General features: G+C 46.9%; 4 protein-coding genes across 5 annotated transcripts in view; 3 read left to right on the top strand and 1 right to left on the bottom strand.

The window, feature by feature from the left end:
* shroom4 (shroom family member 4) overlaps window positions 1–1,090 on the top strand; it is a 29,959-nt gene extending 28,869 nt beyond the window's left edge. Inside the window, exon 12 of the mRNA XM_086103505.1 lies at window positions 423–1,090. Within this exon, the coding sequence (XP_085959631.1) occupies window positions 423–579 (157 nt within the window). The 3' untranslated portion in view covers window positions 580–1,090. The remainder of the gene's footprint in view (window positions 1–422) is intronic.
* A 291-nt stretch (window positions 1,091–1,381) lies between these two features.
* btr12 (bloodthirsty-related gene family, member 12) lies at window positions 1,382–7,660 on the top strand. Of its 2 annotated transcripts, none has more exons than XM_086103497.1 (8): window positions 1,382–1,464; window positions 2,182–2,645; window positions 2,943–3,134; window positions 3,717–3,812; window positions 5,547–5,780; window positions 6,004–6,151; window positions 6,238–6,264; window positions 6,371–7,660. In XM_086103497.1, exons 1-8 carry the CDS (start codon window positions 1,458–1,460, stop codon window positions 6,907–6,909), a joined length of 1,707 nt encoding a protein of 568 aa, XP_085959623.1. In that variant the 5' UTR covers window positions 1,382–1,457; the 3' UTR covers window positions 6,910–7,660. The 2 variants fall into 2 exon arrangements, with proteins under 2 accessions (XP_085959623.1, XP_085959616.1); XM_086103490.1 differs by lacking the exon at window positions 1,382–1,464 and adding an exon at window positions 1,475–2,102.
* A 408-nt stretch (window positions 7,661–8,068) lies between these two features.
* On the top strand, window positions 8,069–11,530 carry LOC147208988 (E3 ubiquitin-protein ligase TRIM39). Its single transcript, XM_086103451.1, has 6 exons — window positions 8,069–9,335; window positions 9,548–9,643; window positions 9,724–9,954; window positions 10,168–10,315; window positions 10,530–10,556; window positions 10,639–11,530. Exons 1-6 carry the CDS (start codon window positions 8,541–8,543, stop codon window positions 11,190–11,192), a joined length of 1,851 nt encoding a protein of 616 aa, XP_085959577.1. The 5' UTR covers window positions 8,069–8,540; the 3' UTR covers window positions 11,193–11,530.
* casq1b (calsequestrin 1b) lies at window positions 11,494–19,955 on the bottom strand. The gene is made up of 11 exons (XM_086103464.1): window positions 19,637–19,955; window positions 15,454–15,547; window positions 15,186–15,286; window positions 14,599–14,710; window positions 14,447–14,520; window positions 14,241–14,371; window positions 13,088–13,133; window positions 12,941–12,995; window positions 12,767–12,867; window positions 12,565–12,639; window positions 11,494–12,470 (listed from the first exon to the last, which is right to left on the bottom strand). Exons 1-11 carry the CDS (start codon window positions 19,871–19,873, stop codon window positions 12,246–12,248), a joined length of 1,251 nt encoding a protein of 416 aa, XP_085959590.1. The 5' UTR covers window positions 19,874–19,955; the 3' UTR covers window positions 11,494–12,245.
* Window positions 19,956–24,957: the final 5,002 nt, after the last annotated feature.

Genomic DNA, 24,957 nt, shown 5'->3' with positions numbered 1-24,957 from the left:
TCACATGACCAAAACATTTAAATATGACAAATCATGCTGAGCAGAAAAGCTGATTATTAAACGTATCCATGTGGGACTATAGCTAGCTTTTGCTAGCTGAAGTTCCTGGCTAAAAATGTTTGCTAGCTTTTTTGTTGTTGGGGTTTTTTTTTGTTTGTTTTTTTCATCACTAAGCTAATTGATGTTCAGCCTTTGGGCCACAACTACTGCTTAAACGTTCTGGGAGCAGTCGCAGACAAAAGAAAGTCATAGACAGTTGGACATAAAAGGAAAGCGTTTCCTGGCACAAATTATCCGTTTCTGTCAGTGCTTGTGAAAGTCGAGAAAGTCTCACAGCCTCTGAAATGATGGCTCCTACATAACGGCCGCCTTGTGCGTCGTCTCCCCCCCCCCCCCCCCCCCCCCCGGCCCCCTTTTAACAGCCACTTTGTGAAGATGAAGGCAGCCCTGCTGGTGGAGCAGAAGCAGCTGGAAGACAAGATCCGACTGGGAGAGGAGCAGCTGAGGGGGCTCAGGGAGAGTCTGGGGCTGGGCCTCGGTCTGGGATTGGGAATGTCCGTGGGCTACGGGCATTACTGACTAGATGCTTGGAAGTGACACTTGAAGTAGAGAGCAAAAAATAAATAAATGACTGTGCTTCTCAGGTTGCCGCACAAAGATTCAAGCTCAGTTCAACCGCTACATGGAAGCACCTGTGCCACTTTCAAGCATGACTTGATGCGAGATGTGACACTCGTGTATGCATATCTCACTACCAAAGAAAAAAAGGCCTTATGTTGTAATTATTATTATTTTTTTGGGTGCTTCACATTCAATTGCAGTTTCTTGTTTTGTCTGTGACACCATAGCATCATATCACTGTGTTTTAATTTACTGCGCGGAGTTTGACACTCCGCTCACATAAATGTATAGAAGAGCCTCGTGTTTATAATGTATACGTTGTGTGTGTATATAGTGGATTTGAATATAGCTGGAATGGCTGGTAACAAATGCTTTTTTTTTTTTGTAAACTGCATGAATCTACTCAGTTGAAGTTGATAACTTTTTTTTGTTCGCCATCATCCATTAAAATTTGTCCAAGTGCCCACTATCCTGATTTGTGTCAGTGCCGTTGTGTTGCTTCGGTTAAGCCGTCACGCACTACCAAAATACAAACCCCTTCATTTCAATATAAATGTTTAAAAAAATGCTTTTTGCTGAACAGTCTGTTGCAGTTTCTTCTTCATTTCTTACTTTCAGTTGTGCGAGTGCCGTCCGTCTGACACTGAGGAAAGCAGCCAGTCAAGTCGGGAACAAGAATACATTTGACGTCACAATACGCAAACAAGCGACGTGTGTCTGATTTCAGGACGCCTCCCTCGCAGGGTGCGTGGGAGGGCCGCCGAGCTTCTGTGGAGACCTACGAAAGCGAGCGGCCTGTCTGCTTTTTATTGCCAAGGGAGCGGCGTCAGGACAGCATGCAGAGTGAGTTTGAATTGACGGGACGAGGGAATTCTTTCACTTTTCGGTCTACTGCTCTTGACTATTTCTTGCTGCTGTTGATCACATCCCCTTGTATTTCTTACCCTCAATAGGTTATTTAACCAATGTCTAGGAGCCGAGCAGCCGTTAAAAAAAAAATCTTTGTGTTGTGACTCATACCAGTATGGAGAAGCTCTTTAATCCAAATATGTTCCGGTGAAAATGACATTATTGTTAAATGTGAATGTTTTGGGGGTTTTTGTGCGCCGGTAAAAAGTAAAGCGTGTGATTATGATTGATTACTTGTTATTGACTCGTATTCCACTCGCAATGGCGGTTGCGCTGCCAGGTGGAAGCTCCCGTCGGTCGACATTCCATACACGGGACTTCCTGCTTATTTTACGAGTCATCGCAAATGCGAACTACTTCTACCGTGAGCATTGCTGCCACTTAAAGGAAACATTTTTTCAGTTGGTTTGGACCTCACTGTGTCTTAATCAGGCACAACTGCAAAAAAAAAAAGTCTGTCATGTTAACGGTGGAAATGACCCAAGTACAAATATCTTTTTTTTCCCTTGAGTTGAACAATATTTCAATTTCTCCCAGAGTTCTTTTTTTTTTTTCTCCCTCAAGTAGAGCTTGTAAGTGTTTTTGCAACCTCCGGATGTTTGTCACATGCTCTCCACCTGAGTTCCTCCCTGACGTCTTCTTGATTTCCAGGCGTGAGTTCTCCAGCAGGCCGCGTCCTCAACGAGGACCAGTTTAGCTGCTCCATCTGCCTGGAAGTGTTTGTGGAGCCCGTGTCCACGCCATGCGGCCACAGCTTCTGCAAGGCCTGCCTGCAGGGCTACTGGAACCACAGCAAGAAGTTCCTGTGCCCCATGTGCAAGAAGAGCTACACCAGGAAGCCCGAGATGAGCGTCAACAGGGTCCTGGCAGAGATCTCATCTCAGTTCCAGGGGATGGCGGTGGCCGGCGGGGCCGAAGCACTCGGATCGTCCACGCGAGGGTCCATGCTGAATCTGAGTTCGGATCCGGGATCCCCGAGCTATGAGACCGGCGAGTTTGCGCGGCCCGGGGAAGTACCCTGCGATGCTTGTATCGGAAGGAAGATGAAGGCGCACAAGTCGTGCGTCAACTGTCCCGGGTCCTTCTGTCAAACCCATCTGAGACATCATAAAAAGGTAGCGCAATAGTCGTAATGGTAATAGAAATCATAATATATTCATATTATTATTAATATATTATATTTATATTAATTTGTTTATTGTTTTTATTTTTGTTTTTGTTATATATTATAATATAAATATATTACAAATAAATATACATTTTATTTTTATTATATTAATACTATTAATATTCATATATTATAATGATATTAATAATTATTATTAGTAATATAATAATATTCCCAATTTGGGCGAGGGCTCCGTCAAAAGCAGCGACTTCCTGTCTGGTGACGTGCGACTTGAATTTTCCAGGTGAAGTCCCTGACGTCCCATCGCCTGATCGAGCCCACCTTCCACCTGGAGGACAAAATCTGTAAGAAGCACGAGCGCCTTCTGGAGCTTTACTGCCGCACCGACCACGCCTGCATCTGCAGCGGCTGCGTGGACACCTCGCACAAATCGCATGATGTGGTCTCCGCGGACCACGAGTGGAAGAAGAAAATGGTGGGTGGTGTTGGAGGAAAGTGGCCTTCTTTCTTCCGCGTGTTCGTTGATTTCGGATGATGAGGATGTTGGTTATCCAAATACAGGAGTCGATGAACACTACCTTCGAAGCGTTTATTTGCAGAATATTCTGGACACCAATGTTTTACAGACAATGGCTGCTGGATCGCAAGTGTGTTGAAGGAAGGGATTCACAACATATTTATTTCATCAGAAGGGCGGTACCGAGACTATGGTGCGACCTCGAGACTTCAGTGTCTCCTAAACCGATTCTTAGCTTGTATCAAACCGTCTCCGCAAAGTCTCCAGTAAGCAGTGTATCAAGGCTAACAGGTGGCTCCAAGGACGCGCTTGCTCCCCTGCGCGCGTGAGAATGTTATACAGGCTAGACTAAATATGGCGGAAGACACACATCATTGCATTATTATAATCAAATATTGTTCAGAAACACAAAAGACCACGGCAGAGGTTTCACTCGACTAAATATGATCAGAAATCACCCTTGTGGCAAGCGGCATACCGCCGCGCGTTTACTCCGGCATCTTCGCATGCTCACATGACCGCGTTGTCCTTCTCCAACAGAGCAGCCTGGGAAAGAAGCGGTCCGAGCTGAAGCACCTGATTAAAGAGCGCGGAAAAAAGCTGGACGAACTCAAGCAATCCATTAAGGTCATCAAGGTGAGACCATGAGGACCCTTACACCATTCCGTTTTTATATGCACCGGGTCACTTTTGAGCCGTGCCAAGGATATGCTTGTCGTAAATATCTTTTATTGAATTATGAACGACAGATCATTTGTAGTGAAAGCCTGTCTGACATTGACAAATGGATGTTATTCCTTCACCAATCTTGTAGAGAAAGGTGATTGGACCTTATTTATTAAAGTGTTCCACCACTCATTTTGGGATAAAATGTCTACAATCAAACAGATATGATGTCCTATTTGCTGTAGAAAAAACCCAGCCACGATGATTTGTTACTTTTTCACTGTTTGGTTCTGGCCCGGTTACCCTTTAAAGAGCAACTGGTGCATGCAAATGCGGCAAAAACATGTCCTGGAGATCCAATTGCCAAGTAAGGCACAGACACAAACAGTCTGGTCACAAACATTTCCTTGAAACTGCTCCCGTTTTTTAAAAATCCTTGCGGGCAATCAAAACAATGGGGGATTATTCATTTACAAGGAAGCTCACTGTGTAAACACGTTCTCGCCCAGCAAGGTCGTTCTTGCGTTGATCAAAATGTGTTTTCTTTCGATGGCTTCACACTGGTTCATTCTACCGAATATTCTTTCGAACATATAGCGTGGAGCTAGGGTCTGGGCGATGCGGGCCGCATCAGGTTTTCGTCGAGCACATGGCGCAGTTAGTTAGATTGGTTGAACGTCAGAAACCATGGAAACACATAAGTGTTTGTGGTGGACATTTAATATTAAATTAAATCAATAAATGATTTAATAAAGTTCGGCTAGTGGTTAACAGGGCGCTAACACGGACACATACACATAAAACTTAGCTTGTGTGTATGAAATAGTGCTAGCTCCGTGTTAGCGCCTTAGTGTTTGTGGTGGACGTTTAATATGAAATTAAATCAAAAAACTATTTAATAAAGTTCGGCTAGTGGCTAGCATGGCGCTAACACTAACACGGACACATACACATAAAACTTAGCTTGTGTGTGTGAAATAGTGCTAGCTCCGTGTTAGTGTCTTAGCGCCGATTTTCCCCGTTCTTGTGCGTGTGATAACGTCAGGTCTGGTGCTTTGGATCAAAGTGGGTACTTGACACTGCCTTCAACCGCCCCATTTCCCCGAGTTCCTCTTCCTTTCATGCAGCAAATCCTAGCGAGGCCTTCACATGTGCTCGTTCAACCAGTGTGACTGGTCTGTAGAAAAGCCTTGCGTGCTTTGCTTTGCTCGCACCCGAGGAGTGTCTTTGTGTAGCTTTTAATTAGCTCCGCCGTGGAGTGCATTCATCGGCGTGGGATTGTTTGTGTGCAAAATCCTGTCGAGTCACTTAGTCATACATTTCTCTTCTTTTCCGAACACAGACCCATGAAAAAGATATCGAGATTGGGTTTTTGAGTGAAGTTTCATAATGAGGCCAAAAATGTACTATAACCTTTACAGGTGAACTTAAAAAGTTTTCAATTCTCAAACTACAAACAAGCATTGACTGAAACCTCACTAAACGATCGCCTTCTCTTTTAAATGTTGTCCTTCCTCAGGCGTGGTGGATTCTCTGAATAAAAACCTGCAATCGCCCCCTTTCATCTGACCTTATTAAACTCTTGAATGCACAACAGTTCATTGTTGCAAACACGAAATGGCTGTGCGCAGAAGTCAAATGATAGATCCACAATGTAGACACTGTTTGAGCCTTCCCGTGTGTGCGCGCGTGTGTGTTTTGCAGGCCAGCGCCCAGAAGGAACTGGAGGAGAGCTGGCAGGTGTTTGCCGAACTGCAGCGCCTGGTGGAGCAAAGCCAAGCCGAGTTGGTGGAACTCATCGCCACGAGACAACGCGAGGCCGAGCGCCACGCGCAGGAGCTGGCGCGAAGCCTGGAGAACGAACTGAGTCAACTGAGGAGGCGGAGCCATGAGTTAGACGCCCAGGCCCAGAACAAGGACAAAGTGGTCTTCTTGCAGGTAGGCTAATCTCAAAATAATTGACCCCGTCCCCCAACCTCTTTTTATTGCGCATTATCTGCATAAAGATGTCAACTGACGGTGGCAAATTGCTACTTTTGTCTGAAATGAAGCTCCTCAACTCACTGCCGCCGCCAAAGGGCACCAGAGCGATGCTGTCTGCATCGATTCTCAGTCATTCAATTCATGGATGTGTTTCATCATTCCCATTCTCTCCATGCAGCACTTGGCCACCTTGCCCCCGCTTCCCGAGCCCACCGACTGGTCGGCAGTGAGCATCAACACCGACCTCTACCTGGGAACCATCCGCTCGTCCGTCAGTGGCCTTATGGACAAATTTCAGGAGGAGCTGAAGAGGCTGTACGGCAAAGGTGGGAGCGTAGCGCCGTTACTTTTCAAAATGAAACTCCTCCTTTTTGCCTCGTCGACAATGCAAAATCTTTGTCTTGTGCTTTAGAACTCCGCAAAGTGCAGAACTACTCCGGTGAGTCACTTGACATCGAAGAGGGCCACCAGATGGCCCTCACTCACTCCCATTCAGTTAGCTTTTGAATTGCTGAGGAGTCCCAAACTTGTCTTTTGTTCCTCAGTTGAGGTCATCCTGGACCCAGCCACCGCCCAGAAGAACCTGGTGCTGTCCGACGACGGCCGCCAGGTGAGATACGAGGAACGCAAGACGGCTCACTCCGAGGGCCCTAAACGTTTCAGTCCGGCCCTCTTTGTCCTGGGCCGGGAGGCTCTGAGCTCGGGACGCCACTACTGGGAGGTGGACGTGGCCCGCAAGACGGCCTGGACTCTGGGTGTGGCCAACGCCTCGGCCCGTCGCAAGGGCGAGATCAAGCTCAGTCCCGCCGGCGGCTACTGGTGCCTGTGGCTGAAGAACGGCCAGGTGAAAGCGCTGGCCTCCTCCCGCCTTCCTCTCACGCTAACGTCCCAGCCCGCTAAAGTGGGCGTTTTCCTGGATTACGAAGGGGGCCAGGTCTCCTTCTATGACCCCAAGGCCCGCCTGCACCTCTACACCTTTGTCCACAACTTTAACGAAAACCTGTACCCCATCTTCAGCCCCTGCCTCAGCCAGGAAGGCAAGAACACTTCCCCTCTCGCTATCACATCCGTCAAACATACCTGACTTTGATGAGGGTTGCAAGTGGGGGAAGGGGGGGGGGGGCGACTTCCAGAAAGTTTCTGGTGGAATTTCAATGGGGACCTTTTCATACCGCTACATCTACCTTTTTTTTTTTTTTTTTTTTTTGGTCATTAGCAAATATCAATACAAAATCAATAGCTCTCCTTGCCCACAAGTAAGGTCATAACAAGATGTTTAATTGATTCCTGCTTTTTCACTCCCCCTTGAGCAGCAGTGTAATCAAAGCTTGCTCAGACCTCAAAATTTGTCTTGCGACAAATAGCAAAAAATAAATAAAATAATCAAGCAAGCAGCTGTTCATAGCGTGAAATAAGGTATTTTGGGTACTTGGAGGTACTTGCATGAAATTTGCTTGTGTCCAACCATCATTTAAAAAAAAAAATCCCATTAATTTGCCCAAATAGTTTTCCAATTCCCTTAACTTTGCAACCCGACGTTTTCCCGTAATGATGTATGCTTTGGAGCTCAACTGCCTCACACGCCCTGAACACAAAATTCATTTGATGTGGACAACATTCACAACGGGGTCTAACTCTTTTCGCCTCAGACTTGGACTTTGGAGATCAAAGTTTACTGACTACAGGCTCAATTAACTCATTCAGTACCAGCCAAATCTAGACCAAGTCTGAAAAGACGTTTAAAAACGTCTTTGGGAGTGAATGAGTTAACGTAACCGACGGTGGTCCCAATGTGTTGACTTGCTTTTGTTGAATAAAGATGCCTTCAGACTTAACTCCGGACAAGATTTGTGTGTTGCCCTTCCGGTGGCCTTTCCATGCTTGTGTTATCTGGGTTAAGGGGAGGGGGGTATATTTTGGGTCGTAGGTGTGTGTGTGTGTGTGTGTGTGTGTTGCTTGCAGCTGGTTTCATGTGTCAGTGCACAGCAGAGCTTCGAAGCAACTGGTGAGTCTTCGTGACTTTATGACAAGCGTGTCATCTGCTTCCTCTTCTTCTCTTTGGTTTCATTTTTGCCTTTTCATCTTGTCGGTCAAACTCCCCGTGATTTCAAAGAGCCTGTAATCCGCGAGCCGTCTTTGAGTTTAAATGTTGTCCCTTCCACAAGGAGGGGGGTGGGGGGTGGGAAGTAATATCTATGGCGAGGTGGGGGTCAAACACTAAATTGATCATTTTAGGACTTGGGACTTCTTTTCTGAAAGGTATTGGTGCTGATCCAACATCCTGGATTTGGTTTTTGGGGGGGAGGGCCTTCGTTATCCTTCACACCTGGGGTTAAGGTTAGGGAACTAGAAACACAACCAAGAACGCAACAATTAATTTATTGGATGGCATATTTGTATTTCAAACAGATATGAACCTACTAACAGGAACCTAAAGTAGATGATGAAGAAATCACAAAATCCTCACAAATGTGTCCAGGTCATTCTTCTCATGGTCCAATGTTACCAAATTTTTCCTCCTATTGAATGCACGAAATGTCGTGGGGACTTGAAGTCGCTCGATTTTTTTTGCCCGAGTAATTTTGAAATCACTTGAAGGTCAAGACTTGAGCGTTCTGACTTGCGCACGTGTGACTTCACCGCCACTTCCCAATCTAACCCTCACAACGTCATTGTCACAGCAGGTGAGGAAAAAAAGGGCCGCCCGCCATTAATATGACGCTGCCTCTCCGTCGTGCAGGGATGTCGTCCCCCGGGAACCTCTCAGAAGAGCAGGTACATTGCTCCATCTGCCTGGATGTTTTCACCGATCCCGTGTCCATCCCGTGCGGGCACAACTTCTGCCAGGTTTGCATCCTGGGATACTGGAAGAGCAGCCCGCTATACCAGTGTCCCATGTGCAAGAAGTCCTTCTACAAGAGGCCGGACACAAGCGTCAATACCGTCCTGAGAGAGATTGCTGAGCAGTTCAAGGAGATGCGGCTGAAGAGTGCGCCGGGGAAGGCCGCAAAAGGGAATAGGTGGACCATGGAAAGGCGCAGGGAAGAGGACAAGGTGCGGCTTTTGGAGGACGACCGTGACGAGGAGATGAAGCTCAAGGGGAAGGACTACAGCGGAACAGAGGCTGAGGAAAGACACGGATCAAATAGACCTCTGGAAGAGCCAACCGAAACTCCGCCGCCGGCGTTTCCGTCTCCAGCTCCTCCTTCCTGGAAGGAGGTCCTCTGTGATGTTTGCCTCGGCGGAGGTCGTCCCAAAGCCGTGAAGTCCTGCCTGGTGTGCCTGACCTCCTACTGCGAGGAGCACCTCAAGTCGCACGCCAGCAGGTTCACCAAACACAAGCTGATAGAGCCCGTGGCCAACATGGAGGACCGCATGTGCCCCAAGCACCAGCGCCTCCTGGAGCTTTTCTGCAAGAAGGACCAGACGTGTGTGTGTGTCCTGTGCACGGAGACGGACCACCGCGCACACTACACCGTCCCTGTGGAACGGGAATGGACCGAGAAAAGGGTGAGTGGAGACGAAGCCCAACGGGGGTATTTCAGGAAGCGGGTCATCTGAAAACTGAGACGAGGGATATGCTGAGAGAGTCGATCAAACTGATTCTGATCAGCTCCTCTAGAACCGGCAACTCATAGGAAGTCATTGCCCGCACCCATCGTGTGTTGAGCCTCATTTCTGAAGTACCCCGCTGAGTACTTGTGCTGTTATTGTTGTTACAGGCACAGCTGAAAAAGGTCCAAGTGGACGTGCAGCAGTTGATCCAGGACAGAGTAAGGAAGGTGGAGGAGATCAAACGCTCAGTCGAGCTCAGCGACGTGAGAACTCGAGCGCACGTTCACAACTCTTCGGGCTTCGAGCTGCTTCTGACTTTGGACTTCTTGGCTCATGATGGCAGGCGAGCGCGAAGAGAGAGACGGAGGACAGCATCCAGGTCTTCTGCGAGCTGGTTCGCTCCATCCAGAAGACTCAGGCCGACGCGGTGGCAGCCATCGAGGAGAAACAGAGGCGAATCGAGAGCCGAGCGCATGATCTGGTCGCTGAACTGGAAAGGGAGATCGATGAGCTGAGAAGGCGGGGCGTTGACCTGGAGAACATGGACAGGACCGACCACATTCACTTCTTGAAGGTGCAGGATGATGTGGCATGTCAGAGTTCTCCACAACAACTATATAACATTGCGAATGATTCAATCTTTTGCTGCAGACTGGCTGGCACGCTCGATTGTTTTACCGACGACGACAAATGTCGATGAAGTGATTCGCTTTTGTTTGTTTGAAAATTGCGGGTGGATCTTCCAGCTTCCGAAAGACCGTTTCATCGGCGTCTCTTGCTTCTGTAGAACTTTCCGGCTATGAGCACTGCCCCGTCCATCCACGACTGGACCCACACAAACGTTCCCACTGATGTTAGCGTCGGCTTGATCAGGACGGCCGTGTCCAAACTGGAAAGCACTCTCAAGCAAATGGTGGACAGGCTGGCGGACAGAGGTACCGCGTCCGCGTTGAGAACCATTCGTTCATTCAAAATGATCTATGATCGACCTTCTTTTTATGTGGAAGTGGCAATACATGAACAGCCAGCCTACTGTTAAACACGAATGAAAGTGCAAAGTGTTTAGGGCACGGCATCGCTGATAAGGAGTGATTCCAAACACAGCCTAAATCTCAAACGACATTCAATCCTGTTCTCCTTTTCCGACAGAGATCGAGAAGGTCCTGAAGTACACAGGTATGCTGGATGTCACGTCCCCTCCCCGTGCCTTCCTTTCATACCCCCGCCCCCGACTAACTAAGCGTCCTTCCCTCCGTAGAGGACGTGACTTTGGACCCGGATACCGCCAACCCGTGGCTGCAGCTCTCCCAGGACAGGCGGCAGGTGCGTCACCTGGGGGCGTGGCAAGACCTCCCGGACCACTCTGACCGATTCGACACGGTGGTCATCGTCCTGGGCCGAGAGGGCTTCACCTCCGGCAGACATTACTGGGAAGTCCAGGTAGGCGAGAAGGATGACTGGTATCTGGGCGTGGCCAAGTCGTCCGTCAAGAGGAAAGGCCGCATCTCTGTGAGCAGCGCCAACGGGTACTGGGCCCTTGCCATGAAGAAGGGCCAAGGGTACCGCGTGACCACCGTGCCGCCGCTCTCACTGGCGCTCAACCCCAAACCCAAAACGGTGGGAGTGTACGTGGACTACGAGGAGGGCCAAATATCCTTCTTTGACGTCAGGGCTCGCACCCACCTTTATACTTTCACTGACAGGTTGTCGGAAAAGATTCTTCCGTTTTTCTACTTGTACTGTTGCGACAAAGCCTCCGACACAATCGTCATCTGTCCCGTCGCGGAGAAAGCCCTGATTCAGCAAAGCTAAAAATACCCTCACTCTCTGAAGTAGAAGTACTGATATAGTACTTTGTGATTTAAAAATAAAACTGTGATAGAAGTAATACCCAGTCAATTACAATGTATGCATTGCAAATTTCCCCAGTGTGGGACAAATAAAGGTTTTCTTATCTTAATTTGGCACCACGGAAAAAACAAAAACAAAGTTTCCCTTTCTATGAACTTGTAGTGCATTTGTTTTGAGAAGAGCAATTTTGTTTTATTGCCATCGAGTTCGCCTTTCCCGACCGACGGACACAAAACTCCAATATATGATTCGAAAAAGCTCCGAGCGTTATCTTGTTGGTTTAATTTTACACTGTGACCTTAATCTCCCTTTTGAGGAAATCGTTGTCACCACACACACATACAGAGCTTGGACATAAAAAGTCTACACACCCCTGTTCAAATATTTTTGTGATATATGAAAATGAGAGCAAGGTAAACTCTATTAAAACATGACTACGCTTACTTAGGAAGGTTTCGGCAACACAGGATTGTGCTGTAAAATGTGACAAACAAGAAAAAAAAGGCAGGGAAAGATGACTAAAACAGATGAATTTGATATCCCAGTTGATTGAGTTATGAGTGTGGGCGTGTTATTGTCTTTACAGAGTACCAAATCATTCTTTCCCCCATTGCATGCTGTCCATGATATGTGGAAATAAATACTAGCAGGACTGTTTTTCTTTTTTAAGGTTTTCTTTTTTGTTTGTTTTTATTTGGGATGAGAGAACAGAAACAGCTACTTACTTAATTAATTACATGGCAGATTTTCCGGGATCATTTTAAGACTCTCCAGTGATTCGTTTCTTTTGTTTGTTTGTTTGTCGTTAATTTTCTTTTTTATTTCTGACACACTTTATATGAAGTGACTGTTTCTGAGCTCTGGTCATATGACACAAGGTACAAAACGCAAGCGCAGTCGGCTTGTCAAGCAAAGCCATGGTTTTCAGTCGGTGACGGGCATCAGCGCCTCCCGCCGGCTCCTTATATTCAATTTTCAACGTAACAACGGGACTGAAAGATAGTTGGGATGTTTCTATTCATCGTTGTCGTCATCGTCATCATCATCGTCGTCATCGTCATCATCATCATCGTCGTCATCATCGTCGTCGTCGTCGCCGTCGTCATCATCGTCCTCATCATCCTCGTCGTCGTCGTCAGGGTCGATCTTCCCCGAGAGAACGTCCTCAATCCAGCGCTCCAGCTCGTCCGCCGTCGGCATTTCATCGTGGTCGTCCATTTCCATCCACACGCTGTCAGCCTGCCGAAAGGATCGAGTAAAAGAAGAAGAGTGGCATCAAGAAGGAGGCGCAAACCGTCGAACTTTGTACACGGAAATAGCAAAGATTGCTTACGTCCTCCACGTCAACCACGCCGATTTGGGGGGATGACAGGTCGATGCGGAAGGTCTTCTCCCAGTACGGGACCAGCTGAGAACCGCATCAGAGATATTAGACAAGGGGTTCTCAAACATTTTGGGGTCCAGTGGGTTTTTTTCTTCAGCGGACCACTGCATTCAAAGCAAAGGATCTGGTGTTTGCGTGACGTCTGTCTTACCAAGGGGAAGTTGTCAGGGTCGATCCAGATGATGCTCAGGTTGGGATTCTCTGTGTTCTCGCGTGCCACCTCCTTCAGGATCTCCAGGAACTCAAAACCATCTAAGGAGTTCCAAAATCAAAATAAGGAATCCCATCAGATCGGTGGGGTTGAGCGGACGCGTCGGACTCCTACCTGGGTCGTCTTCCTCAGCGAAGGCCACAATGTGCTCGCCGTCGATGTCATCCTCCTGGTGTTAGACAAACCGTTTTCGGGGCAATACGGAATAATTTCCATTGTCGTTCGGCGGACAGGAAAGTGTGTATTTGGAGACATTCTTACCCAGATCTCATACATGCTGTGAGGTTTCAGCTTCCTCAAAGTGGGTCTGGAACGAATGAAACGAAGCACAGTGACTCGCTTGTTTGATTGAATAAATATAGACCGTATTTTCCGCACTAAAAGGCGCACCTAAAAGCCTTGAATTTTCTTAAAAGCTCACAGCACCTTAAAATCCAATGCGCCTTGTGTATGGTTATTAAGGTAATATGTCGACCCCAAAATGGCTCCTTGCTCGAGACATGCTTACAACGCAGAGTTCAAACTTAAGGCGATCAGGTTACGCAGTTGAACACGGAAATAGAGCAGCGGCAAGAGAGTTCAACGTTAACGAGTCAATGTTCTAACTTGCTGTTGGTTAAGTGAACCCTGTCGCTGCTTTATTAAATAAATTTTACTGACATCTGATCGTTCTGTTGGTGTTTCCTTGAGCGTCGCTCCATCTAGTGGATGCATTGTAGATTGCGTCTTATAACGCGGTGCGTCCAACATATGAAAACAAAAGGCGCACCTAAATAGGCCAAAATAGGCCATTCATTGAAGGTGCGCCTTGTAATCCAGTGCGCCTTTTAGTGTGGAAAATACGGTGTGTATATATTATCCCATATTTACTCTTATTGTAGTTCCAAAGAGTTTGCTCAAGAGTGTGACTCTGCAGAAATCTCATTTACGATAGAATGCGAGGATTGACAATCAAGGTATTGCCAAAAGGGTTCCGCTCTCGGCTTTGGAAGACACCATCAACTCAAGGACGACGCACTGTGTGACATCAACGGCTGCAATCACGGACCACTGAGGCCCAGCATGACCTCTTTTCCCATTAACAGGAATGCATTGTGTATTCTGATTGAATGTCCCATTCATTGCGCTTCTGAAACCCCATGAGAAGATCATGTATCAGGGACATCCTTTCAAAAAATTCAAGGAAACAAACGCGGTCCCTTCAGAACTGTAATGGTTTACATATCTAAGCAGCTGCAGAGCTGTTCCGAGATCGTAAACCGAGACATGTCTCAGCACACTCTCCTTGCAAGAAAGACAACCATAACTGCCCCCTGAGTCTTCCTGTTCCTGATGTGTTCCTAGCGTCTGATGACCAGCAAAAACCTAACATTGTCCGCAGGCAGTAGTTGGGGTTTAGGCTTTGAACTTTGACCTGTCGTGCTGCTCTATGTACTCGACCAGCTCGGCCTCGGTGTAGGGCTTCCCGGGAATGGTGACGGATTCCTCCATGAAGGGCTCGTAGAAATCCACTTCGTTCATCTTCAGTTTCAGTTTCTTGGCAATCTAAAGCAATACAAAGAGGAATCAACAAACACTCCGGGCACAGAATGCTAAACGAGAACACTTTGGACGGCAAACCTTGGGGTCGAAGGTGGCAAAGAATTTGATGAAAGGGTGAAACTCTTCAGCCGCGTCATCGAACTCGATGAAATCTGCAAAACGTTATCCGGGCTTAATGGATTGCGCCGGCGGCCCGAGCGTTCCTTTGCATGCCTGCATGGTCCACCTACGAGTAGATTTCTCGCTCTTGAAGTAGCCCACCAGCTTGATGACATCGTCCATGTTGTGAAAGCCCTTCAGCTCCCGCTCATTGTCAATGATCTCCACGGGCTCTTCCATCACCTGAGACGTCCGACGTTGGGAGAGCCGTTAGAGTGTAGGTCCAAAAAGACATATTGCCGTGATGCCGCTCGTAATTCCGGGTGGCAGAACACCCGTCCTTGCTAGCCACTCCCTTTCCCTGCCACCCGGACTTACCCTGGCACGGATTGTTTCCAAACTTTCTGTAATGTCCTAGAACAGGGGTCGGGAACTTCGGTTTCCTCGACAGCCATATCCTACCTGTTTTAGATCCCTCCCTACTCCGACACACCTGATTCAACTGTTCATGATTGTTTCAGGCCTCGACAGGGCTTGCTGACGAGCTGAAGATTTGAATCAGGTGTGTTGGAGTAGGGTGGGATCTAAAACAGAATTAGGTGTGTTGGAGTAGGGTGGGATCTAAAACAGGCAGGACATGGCTCTCGAAGAACTGGAGTTCCCTACCCCTGTCTGAGAAGGACTGTGGCGTCATAGCCCGGCGCATTCCTATACTTACGTCATAGAGGAACTCCACCAGTGTGTCGGCGGCCAACTCGCCGTCATACTCGATGATCTCATCGTTGGCGAATATGTAGACGCTCTCCACCTCATCCAGACCTGGTGGGAGAATGAGAAGAGGTGGTTCAAGCAATTAACCGGGCAAGTACAAACTTCAATTTGTGGGCTGAGACTTGAAACTCTACTTATGACTGACTCCCACCTCTGGTAGTTTTCATGTTATTGATCGTTGGCTTGACAGGTGGAAAGAGAAAGAGAAAACCTACCAAGTTTTTTGGCCACGGAGCTGTCTTTCTTTTCATCCACAAGGCCAAACCCAATGTCTTCATCTTCCAGATCGTCCAGAACCTGGGCTGCTAGCTGTAGACAAAAGAGAAGGGACAATGGGGCAGGTTGGGGGCTTGTGAAGGGGTAGCGTGAGCCGTTTGACTCGGAAGCCGACCTACTTCCGATGCGAACGTCTAGTGGTGGGAAGCCACGAAGCACGTAGTTACTTATTATGTAGTTACTGGATTGGATCAATTATTTTTTTGTATCTGGTCTTATATAGATATCTGGATTCATTTTTCTTCTGTCTTCAGACCAAGGTTCAAGTTTCTTTTCTTTTCTTTGACACCCTTTCTTTTGCCACCTCTACGAACCTACTGGGCGAGGTCGCCGTCACTTCTCGTCCACCTCAAGACCTTAAAAGCAAAAGCATTGGACTGCTGCCTTGCAATTTCTAAATCAGAGCGAAACCAGAGCCAACAATTGACAGCCGCCCCCTCAACCGCCCCGCCCACCCACCCCAGAACCCCCGAGCACTCACAAGAGAAAGGGAGGTCTTGGCAGGGGACACAACAACTTGAGACGATGCAACAGGTGCTTCACTACCTGCAGGTCTGAGTGCATAAACTTGTTTCTCATTGGCCAGCCATATGCAGTATTTTACTCATTAAATGAAATGTGGCACACTTGAAAAAGGTGACTAAAAAAAGTTTTTGAAAAAGTTTGGAAGTCCCTAATGTTGTGGGTCTACGCTTAGTTTGCAGCAAGACCCTTGTTAAAAATAAAGACGACAAGGTCTTCAAAACTTAAAAATCCTTCAATCCCCTTTCATCTAGTAGGCCATGTGAGTTTGTGCCCTGCAACCCCCCCCCGCCCCCCCAAACCCCACCCCCACATTCGAACATATTTCCAACGCGGTTATTTGGAGGAGAGGTGAGGCTACATCCCGCCGCTATTTAAGGCCTTGAAGAAGGCACGGTGAGAGCAGAAAAGCATTCCTTGCAAAACCGAGCCAGGCCCAGACGCACCTGACACGCTCACGTCCGTCGTGTCTGATTGACACGTTTTATTCCACAAGGCTCAGTTTCCACATTCAAGCGTCAAAGTTAAATCCATTACGATCACAATACACGTTTTTCATCTGTGTCAATATTTTGTTTATCTACGTATGTATTTTCAGATCTTTACAAGTGTGCCTTTCCCTAAGTACGTAATTCTATTTGAATTCTGGTGCTGTACATGAAGAATTGTCAACCTCTTTTCCAAATTTTGTTCGTTTCTGTGCAAATTCCATAATAGTGACAAATCAATGTCTTCATGTCAAAGAAAAGCATTGATCATTAATACATTATTATTCCATGGCATCTGAATTAGTGGAGCCTGGAGGTCAAAGTAAACATGGCGAAACTGCATGTACTGTAGCTCAGTGGTCCCCAACCTGCGGGCCGCGGACCAGTATCGGTCTGTGGGTCATTTGGTACCGGGCCGCTGAGAAAGAATAAATAACTTGCATTACTTCCGTTGTATTCATTTCGGAATCTGAAACATGTTTAATTTTGAAAAATGACTGGATTCTCTGTTATATCCGTTGACAGTATGGCACTCTTGACGAAGGGTCAAGGCGCACTACTCGGTCACGTGATAGGTTCCTGCTAAAATGAAACCCAGGAGCTAGCAAAATGAGTTAAAAAACAAACGTCTTTGGAAAGTTCCTTTGGGAAGGGGAAAAGGACCAGCCAGGACACAGAAGAGGAGCCTACGACTTTTAAGAAAAAGAAAGCTTCATTTAATAGACAGGATCAGGAGTCCTACTTAAAATATGGATTTATGTCAACGGGAGATTCCCACGCACCAAGCCCGCCCTGCATAATATGCGGCGATGGGGAGTCGTGTATTTTTCATTCGCTTGGTATTTGCGGATTATCTTATTTTGAAGGCACATTTAAAAGTTACCATAGCGACCAGAGAGCATTGTGGGCAGATCGGATGTTCCTCGTGTCATGATTCGTGTTTATTATTATGTTTAGAAAATACCACAATTTTCAAGCAGGTCATATCATATTATTTTGTTGAATTTATCCGCCAGAACCTTAAAGGCCTGTCCCTGAAAATATTGTCTGACATTAAACCGGTCCGTGGGGCAAAAAAGTTTGGGGACCGGTGCTGTAGCTGTTGTGCTGCATGCAACTGGAATAAGCTGCCAGCAGACGTGAAGTCAATTATTGTTCACGGATATGCATATTTGTCACTCTACCAATTGATAGCCCAATATAAATATTTCAAGGCCCACAGCATTGGCGGATTTTTGGTTGACTTATGTATATATTTGGGGTCTTGTGTCCAATTTTTCTTCATAGATGGTGCATGTTTCTGGATCCTCTGTATGTATCCCTGCGTACACGTCTTTGTGAATGGATGTACTGTAAATAGCTATCCACTGTGAACCTTAGTTCAATAGCTTTACACAGACTGTAAATCAATATTAGATGCTGACACCCACGCACAGACACGCGTGTGGCTGGCTGTTACGCAACATCATGAAAGATGCATGCATAATTGAGCAGAAAACACTCCGGAGTGACTGAGACTGGCCACCAGCTGACATTTGCTCGTCCCTCTCCAGGTTGACTTGGGACGTTAAAGAGGCCTTAAATCTCCTCATTGGACCTGACTGCAAAGGTGACACAGGGCAGATGATGCAACACAAGCTGCTCCACAAACTTACTGCCAAAGAGATGATGTCAGCTCAGCCTTGTGGCCAGGTTGAGTCGGTGGTTGCCAAGGATACGCAGTACCGCAACCTGGTGCTTGGCGACCGCGAGGTGACCCCAACCGTCCCCGAGGTGCAAACTTTCTCTTCCTACGCACAAGAACACCGTTCTGCTTCGATCTAGCGGACGGGACCTTCTCGACCCTGGTGGGACCGCATGCACTGACGTTGTGTTTGCAGCTTGTGTTCACATAGCAGCAGCTTAAATTTAGCCATGGGCCGCTTACATCATCCGAGACACAGACGATGAATCACTGAGCGCACGTCCTTGGAAACTGGGATTTCACAAACTTTTTAGGTCCGGGGAAAGAAGTTTTCCCAAGGACCCTCTCGTCCAAATGGCCATTCAACTTAATGCGCACCCCGAAATGCCATCGGCATTAAAGAAGGTGCCATTTTCAATTTCAAAAATAAAACTTTATCTTCTTCATATTAGAAAAGAGGACAATATTCTTGAAACACACATGTTGCGCTCAATAAAAGAGGGCTTTATTGCGGTCATAATATTATAGTTCTGATACTTTGTAAGGATCATGACGTTGCACCTGTCACCTCTGCTTGCCGACTGACAGCAGAAAAAAAGCCACCGAAAGCGGCTGTCTCGTTTTCAAACTCAAGCTTTTTGCTCGCGCAGAGAAACAAAAGAAAGACAGACATGTGCCAGCACGAAATGTTCTGTCGGTCAGCCGGCATGTGGTTTGGTTACCATAGCAACAGTCCGACTTTCCTCCCAGCCCGTCAAATGGCAGACAAAAGGAGAAAAAGAAAAAGAAAAACGTTAAGCAATGCAGACCCTCAGTTAGCATTAGCACGTAGCCCACAGCAACAGGGTATTTTTCCTGATATGCTAACGGCTAACTATGCATGTGGTATCAACACAGGGTGAACAGTGGTGGAAAGTATTACTTGACTTGATTTTTCAGGAATCTGTACTTGAACGAAGTGGGTTTATTTTATTTAGGAGAATTGTTTGATGTTGCAAGAATGATTGGTCGTAAATGTATGCGTTGTGGCTTGCGGCAGCCTAAAAACCGCTAGCTTCTGGCAGTCAAAAAGTCTCCGTCCTATCTGAAAGGTCTTTCAGTTGATGTCATTCATTAATTCAGCATCTACTGTCGAGTACAAAGCTGTTGAATTGTATGCAGCTGCCCATGCGGGTCCTGATTCTCTTGTCAGAGTTGAACTTAGTCCAACGTGTTGCTTTTTATTTTTCAGTACGACTGCTATGCAAGTAAGTAAATTATTTTTTTAATGGGTCAAGAGCCGTGACGCTTCCCAGGCCAGCCCCCCCTGATTGTAACCCTGTCATGCCACCAATCCATCCACAGCTGTCAAACCCCAATGGCAAGTCCATAACCTGGTCGCGGTTAGGAATCCTCAAATCCCTGACTCCCCTCGTCCCACTAACCAACCTCCAGAGCCAGCTCCTCGATCTGGAACTGCTTGATGGCATTGCGGTCCCCATGCACGTTTTTGTGGTAGTAGACGACCATCACGTCGTACTTCTTCATGATGGATTTGTAGTTCTTGCCGCTGAGGTCGTGAACGCGGTCCTTGCCATCATACTCGGGGATTTGCAGGCCATTTTCGCAGGATGCCAGGGCCCCCAAGGAGAGGAGGACCCCCAATATCGCCCAAATCCACTTCATGGCTCTTTTCCTCTCCTCCCGTTCCGAACCTTGACTTAATGGTCCCGAAATCCAATCCTGCTTCCTGTCCCCGCCGGCCAGAGAAGAACAGGACCATCAGCAAGCGGTTCCCTTTAAGAAGCACGTCCACGTGGATTTGCTGACGACACAGGGGCGGGGGGCTTCGCTCCTCCGTGATACAAACTGGAAGGGCTGCCAAAAAATGTCACAATTAGAAGGGTGTGCGTAGAGGGGGGAGGAGTTTGCGTTCCATGGCCACCTGTTGGAAGTCTCTTGTCGAAGGGAAGCTTACTGTCTTGGCCGACGAAAGAAGACCCCAATGCTTGACGTGCCATTCCCTTATTAAGTTTGGCCGAACTGACAGAGTCCCACTAAAAATAAAACCTCTGCGGGACAAAAGTGTGGACAAGATGTCGTTCATGGACAAGAAGGCCACCGAGTCAACTTAGAGGAAATGGGGGCCGAGCCCAAGCCAAAAACTGACAGTAATTCACGACCCTACGAGAAATGTTCATAACTACCAATAACGTTGTAACCTATACCTTGACCTACAAGTTCAATTCTCTCCACGCACTTGAGAAGCGTCGTATCTTAATCTTGCTCATAACCTGAATTTTAGCTCTCAACACGAATCCAAAAAACCCCCCAAAAAAGGTGGTGTTTGTGGTGCGTATACACTCGGCCGACAGTGTGTATTTGGACTCCGTTGATGACATCATCATGTGAAAATGTACATTTGACCACGGAACGACAAGCGACATATAGCGTAGCACCATATGAATTTTAAACCGACTCCTTAATGGCAATCAGAGATGACCCTTGACCCTTATCAACTGCCCTATGATTGGTTTGTCAGAGCAAAACTGTTCAACAAGCATCCCTTTAACCCTTTCATGCACCTGATCACATGATAAACTGTCCACCGTAGTCACCACTGTACCCGAAAGGGTTAACATTCCGTGGTGAGTAGGATGTGTTTTTGTGGAAATGTTTTCATTCATTCATTTTCCAATCCGCTCATCCTCACAAGGGTCGCGGGGGATGCTGGAGCCTATCCCAGCTGTCTTCGGGCAGTAGGCGGGGGACACCCTGAACCGGTTGCCAGCCAATCGCAGGGCACACAGAGACGAATAACCACACGATTTTGAGTGTTCAATTAGCCTGTAGAGTGCTCCATTATGCTGCCATGCATGTTTTTGGAATGTGGGAGGAAACTGGAGTACCCGGAGAAAACCCACGCAAGCACGGGGAGAACATGCAAACTCCACACAGGGAGGCCGGAGCTGGAATCGAACCCGGTACCTCTGCACTGTGAGGTCGACGCGCTAACCACTCGACTACCGGGCCGCCCGAAATGTTTTCATTCTTGCCGTATTATTGGATAAATACTGATCATGAACCAGATGAGGTACAGTAAATGGCACTGTTGTGTAGTATGTAAAATATTTTGGGTACCATAATTGTGTTGAAGTGATAGCGGTTCGAAAATGAGGATGGATTAGGTCCACTAGGTTAAGAGGATTCAATCAGTTCCCCGTGTTGAAGCCCCACCCGCTGAAAATGTTGCACCATTGAGGTCAACAGCGCCGTTCTCTGGCGCCTGCAAACACTCCAAAGCGCTCCTCGCCTCCCTCCCCTCGCAGTCAACACCACTGTGGTGGTTGAGCCTCTGAAAAGCGTTGCCACGGTGACACATTTCATCACCGCGATATGCGTGTTGCGGGACGTGGCGGAACACGGTGGAGACAAGTAGCGCCTTGACACATCCAAGTCAGGGTGCTAATGAACCTCAAGCAGAGACGCCACTTGAGCTCGAATTGCAATATTGCAAGACTGAACAACTTCTCAGACGTTTTTTTTTTCCCAGCACCACATATTTCGTCAATTTGGAAATCTGTTTGAGAACCTGTCGCAGCTTTGAATTTAAATAGTTCACTGTTCACAGTTACAACCAAAGGAATATGAGTACAAATATATATATGAGATGAAAATGAAGAATGTAAAGTTATGCTACGATGTGTAAATGTTACAATATCGAACAAACTAATGTAAATGACCTCATTTAAAATTCCCTTTGCTGACTTGAACAGTCAATTGGCGTACGTTATGCCACTGTGCAATCTATGTCATGTCTTGAACATGATATAGATTGACAATAATGACATCATCATGCAATGACAAATTCATCGATCAACTATAAGCATCAAATGCAGTGGCGCCTTGAGATAGCACTTATGTTTGTTCTGTGATTATGCTTGTAACTCAAAAGGCTTGCATCTCAAATCATCTTTTCCGGTTGAAATGAACAAAAATTCCATTCATCAATTCTAGTCCCCCACCCTCAAAAAACAACAAAGCATTCTTATGTTGTTGTTGTATTAATAAGGGTGGCACGGTGGAAAAAGTGGTTAGCACGTCAGTCTCACAGTGCAGAGGTTGTGGGTTCGATTCCAGCTCCAGCCTTCCTGTGTGGAGTTTGCATGTTCTCCTCGTGCCTGTGTGGCTTTTCACTGGGTACTCCGGTTTCCTCCCGCATCCCAAAAACAAGCATGGTGTGCTCATGGAGCACTCCAAATTGTCCCGAGAGGTGATTGTGTGCGCGAATGGTTTGTTTGTCTATATGTGCCCTGCGATTGGTTGGCAAACAGTTGAGGGTGTCCCCAGCCTCCTGCCCGAGGACAGCTGCGATAGGCCCCAGCGTGCCCCGCGACCCATGCAAGGAGAAGCGAATTCAAAAATCGACAGATGGATGGTTTTTTTTGCCAGTAAAAATAGCAATCTATCATGTTTTCGTCTATAAAAGGCATCGGGTGATGACATCATTCGTGAGTTATTTCATGCAGCAATCCATTTCAGTGTGCCGATCCTTTTGGTGTGCCTGCCTTAACCACTGGGAGGCAGTTATGCAGACACAAACCCGATACGAGTGGCCTTCTTCTGCCTTCTGTGCAGGCAACATCCCCTGCAAGGGAATTGGCAACAGTGGAGCCGAGAGGTGACGTCACCTGATCAAAAGTGTGAAGCTTGTTTTTATTCACTTATTTATTTATTTTGGTACCATCTTGCAGGATTCAAAACACCTCCTCCTCCTCAGACTGGCCCACACTTCATACTTTGTATACCTTTCGTACACAAACCTCCCTCATCACGCACCTGCCTCCCCGCGCGTCTCGCAATTTGAAATCAATTGTACGCATTCGCTCGCTTTCCCGACATTTGGCAGCATCTGCAACTGAATTTGTGTGTCGGGTATGTGTGAACGTCAACCATTTTCGTCCCAAAATGTGTCAACATGACAGCTGGAGGATGAGTGGAGGATGAGAGGTTGCTTAGTAACCACAAACCACACTCATCAAACTTCAGCCTGCAAACAGTTGGTGCATGTAGGATGCTGAATGTGTGTGTGTGTGTGTGTGTGTGTGTGTGGGGGGTGTGTGTGTGTGTGTGTGTGTGTGTGTGTGAGAGAGTCTCAATCTGTGCAACAGATGTGCAGAGCAAGGCAAGGTCACGGGATTTAAACTCAAGAGGGGAAGCATATACAGACAACCAAGACTAAGAAATAAGGTAAGATAAGAAACACTGCTTAATCATACATTTTAACAAGAGATGATAGATTTTTGTGTACCTAAATGCATTTTTGACATTGATTGCAAAAAATGTCTTGCCTTTTTTTTGGGGGGGGGGGGCGAGACGTGATAGTTTATTTTCAAAATTATTATTATCCATCCATCCATTTTCTGAACCGCTTTATCCTCACAAAGGCCGTGGGTGTGCTGGAGCCTATCCCAGCTGTCTTCGGGCAGTAGGCGGGGGACACCCCGAACCGATTGCCAGCCAATCGCAGGGCACACAAACAACCATGTGCATTCACACTCACACCTAGGGACAATTTAGAGTGTTCAATCAGCCTGCCATGCATGTTTTTGCAATGTGGGAGGAGACTGGAGTACCCGGAGAAAACCCACACAGGCACGGGGAGAACATGCAAACTCCACACTGGAAGGCCGGAGCCAGAATCAAACCCTGCACCTCTGCACTGTGAGGCCAACGTGCTAACCAGTAGACCACTGTGCCTTTGTATTATTCTTGTTTTTTAAATTAATATTATTATGAAAAACCGATGTTCTAGGGAAAAAACAAGATCAGGAATCAGTGCCAAAACAAACAAACAAACAAAAAAAATCACCCCAAAATTTTTACTTGTGACTCTGATTTAAAAAAAATTGCAAAAAGAGGAGAAAGTGAAGTGTTAGAGCAACACACAGCAACGAGGGAATGAATTTGCTTCCCGGTTGTGTTACGCATGAGCATTGAGTCGAGTTTGGTGCGCCCCGTTGTACTACCGTAAAGCTGTGCGGCTTTCTCATTCACTCTATGACTCCCATGGCGAACGTTTTGACAACATCGCCGGGCATCCACGGCAATCACACTTTGGCCACGGTGGTCTGAAACTAAACGATGGATGGTTTTAGCAGCACTGTAGTCATGGAAACAATCCAGGTTCTACTTCCTCTTGGACAATTTCACAAGTGCAAGAAGTCCCGAGTCCTCCTGCGATGACTCAGCACTTTTTGTTGACTTCATTTCAACGTTGTCTTCCAATTTTGTCTCACTTCTTGCTTCTGCTCCTCACTTCCTTTTCCCCTTCATTCCATCAATACAAGCGCTTCCTCTTTGTTCGTGTGAGAACCAAGAGAACCTTGTGACTCTGTTCGGGCCACCATTTAGCCTCTCCTAATGCTGCTAGCCTCGGGTGGCGAACCAAATTAATCATTTTCATTGTTTGACACTTAGAAGGCGTAGTTAAAGGTCACGGGGTGTCTTGGGAAACAAACAAATAGATTTCATTTGACACATTACATAGGTGACAATAGTTCTCACAATCCACACTTAAGTAGCACAGAGCAGTAGTTGAGTAAAAAAAAAAAAGATTCTGGTAATGAGATTCTGACAAAGTAAGGAGAAGAAATTGCATGTTGGCATATTGAAAGTCTCGTCGTATCACTGCCAACTGCACAATCGGCTCCGGTTACACGTTTTGAGTTTGGATGGCCTTGTGATGGAGGGAAAACAGAACACCAGAA

Source organism: Hippocampus guttulatus, chromosome 2, assembly GCF_054856545.1.
Source record: "Hippocampus guttulatus isolate MCC_2025c chromosome 2, RoL_Hgut_1.0, whole genome shotgun sequence".
NCBI lineage: Eukaryota > Metazoa > Chordata > Actinopteri > Syngnathiformes > Syngnathidae > Hippocampus > Hippocampus guttulatus.
This window is presented reverse-complemented; position numbering and strand designations above follow the sequence as displayed.

Excerpts from the sequence above, each read along its gene's own strand:
- casq1b (XM_086103464.1), bottom strand. The coding sequence starts at position 19,873 with ATGAAGTGGATTTGGGCGATATTGGGGGTCCTCCTCTCCTTGGGGGCC. Across the intron at positions 14,711-15,185 it reads TGGTGGAGTTCCTCTATGAC|GTGATGGAAGAGCCCGTGGA; the intron begins GTAAGTATAGGA and ends CGGACGTCTCAG. Across the intron at positions 12,996-13,087 it reads ACAGCATGTATGAGATCTGG|GAGGATGACATCGACGGCGA; the intron begins GTAAGAATGTCT and ends GTCTAACACCAG.
- LOC147208988 (XM_086103451.1), top strand. The coding sequence starts at position 8,541 with ATGACGCTGCCTCTCCGTCGTGCAGGGATGTCGTCCCCCGGGAACCTC. Across the intron at positions 9,955-10,167 it reads ACCACATTCACTTCTTGAAG|AACTTTCCGGCTATGAGCAC; the intron begins GTGCAGGATGAT and ends TTGCTTCTGTAG. Across the intron at positions 10,557-10,638 it reads GAAGGTCCTGAAGTACACAG|AGGACGTGACTTTGGACCCG; the intron begins GTATGCTGGATG and ends TTCCCTCCGTAG.
- btr12 (XM_086103490.1), top strand. The coding sequence starts at position 1,991 with ATGTTAACGGTGGAAATGACCCAAGTACAAATATCTTTTTTTTCCCTT. Across the intron at positions 2,103-2,181 it reads TTCTCCCTCAAGTAGAGCTT|GCGTGAGTTCTCCAGCAGGC; the intron begins GTAAGTGTTTTT and ends CTTGATTTCCAG. Across the intron at positions 6,265-6,370 it reads CAAAGTGCAGAACTACTCCG|TTGAGGTCATCCTGGACCCA; the intron begins GTGAGTCACTTG and ends TTTGTTCCTCAG.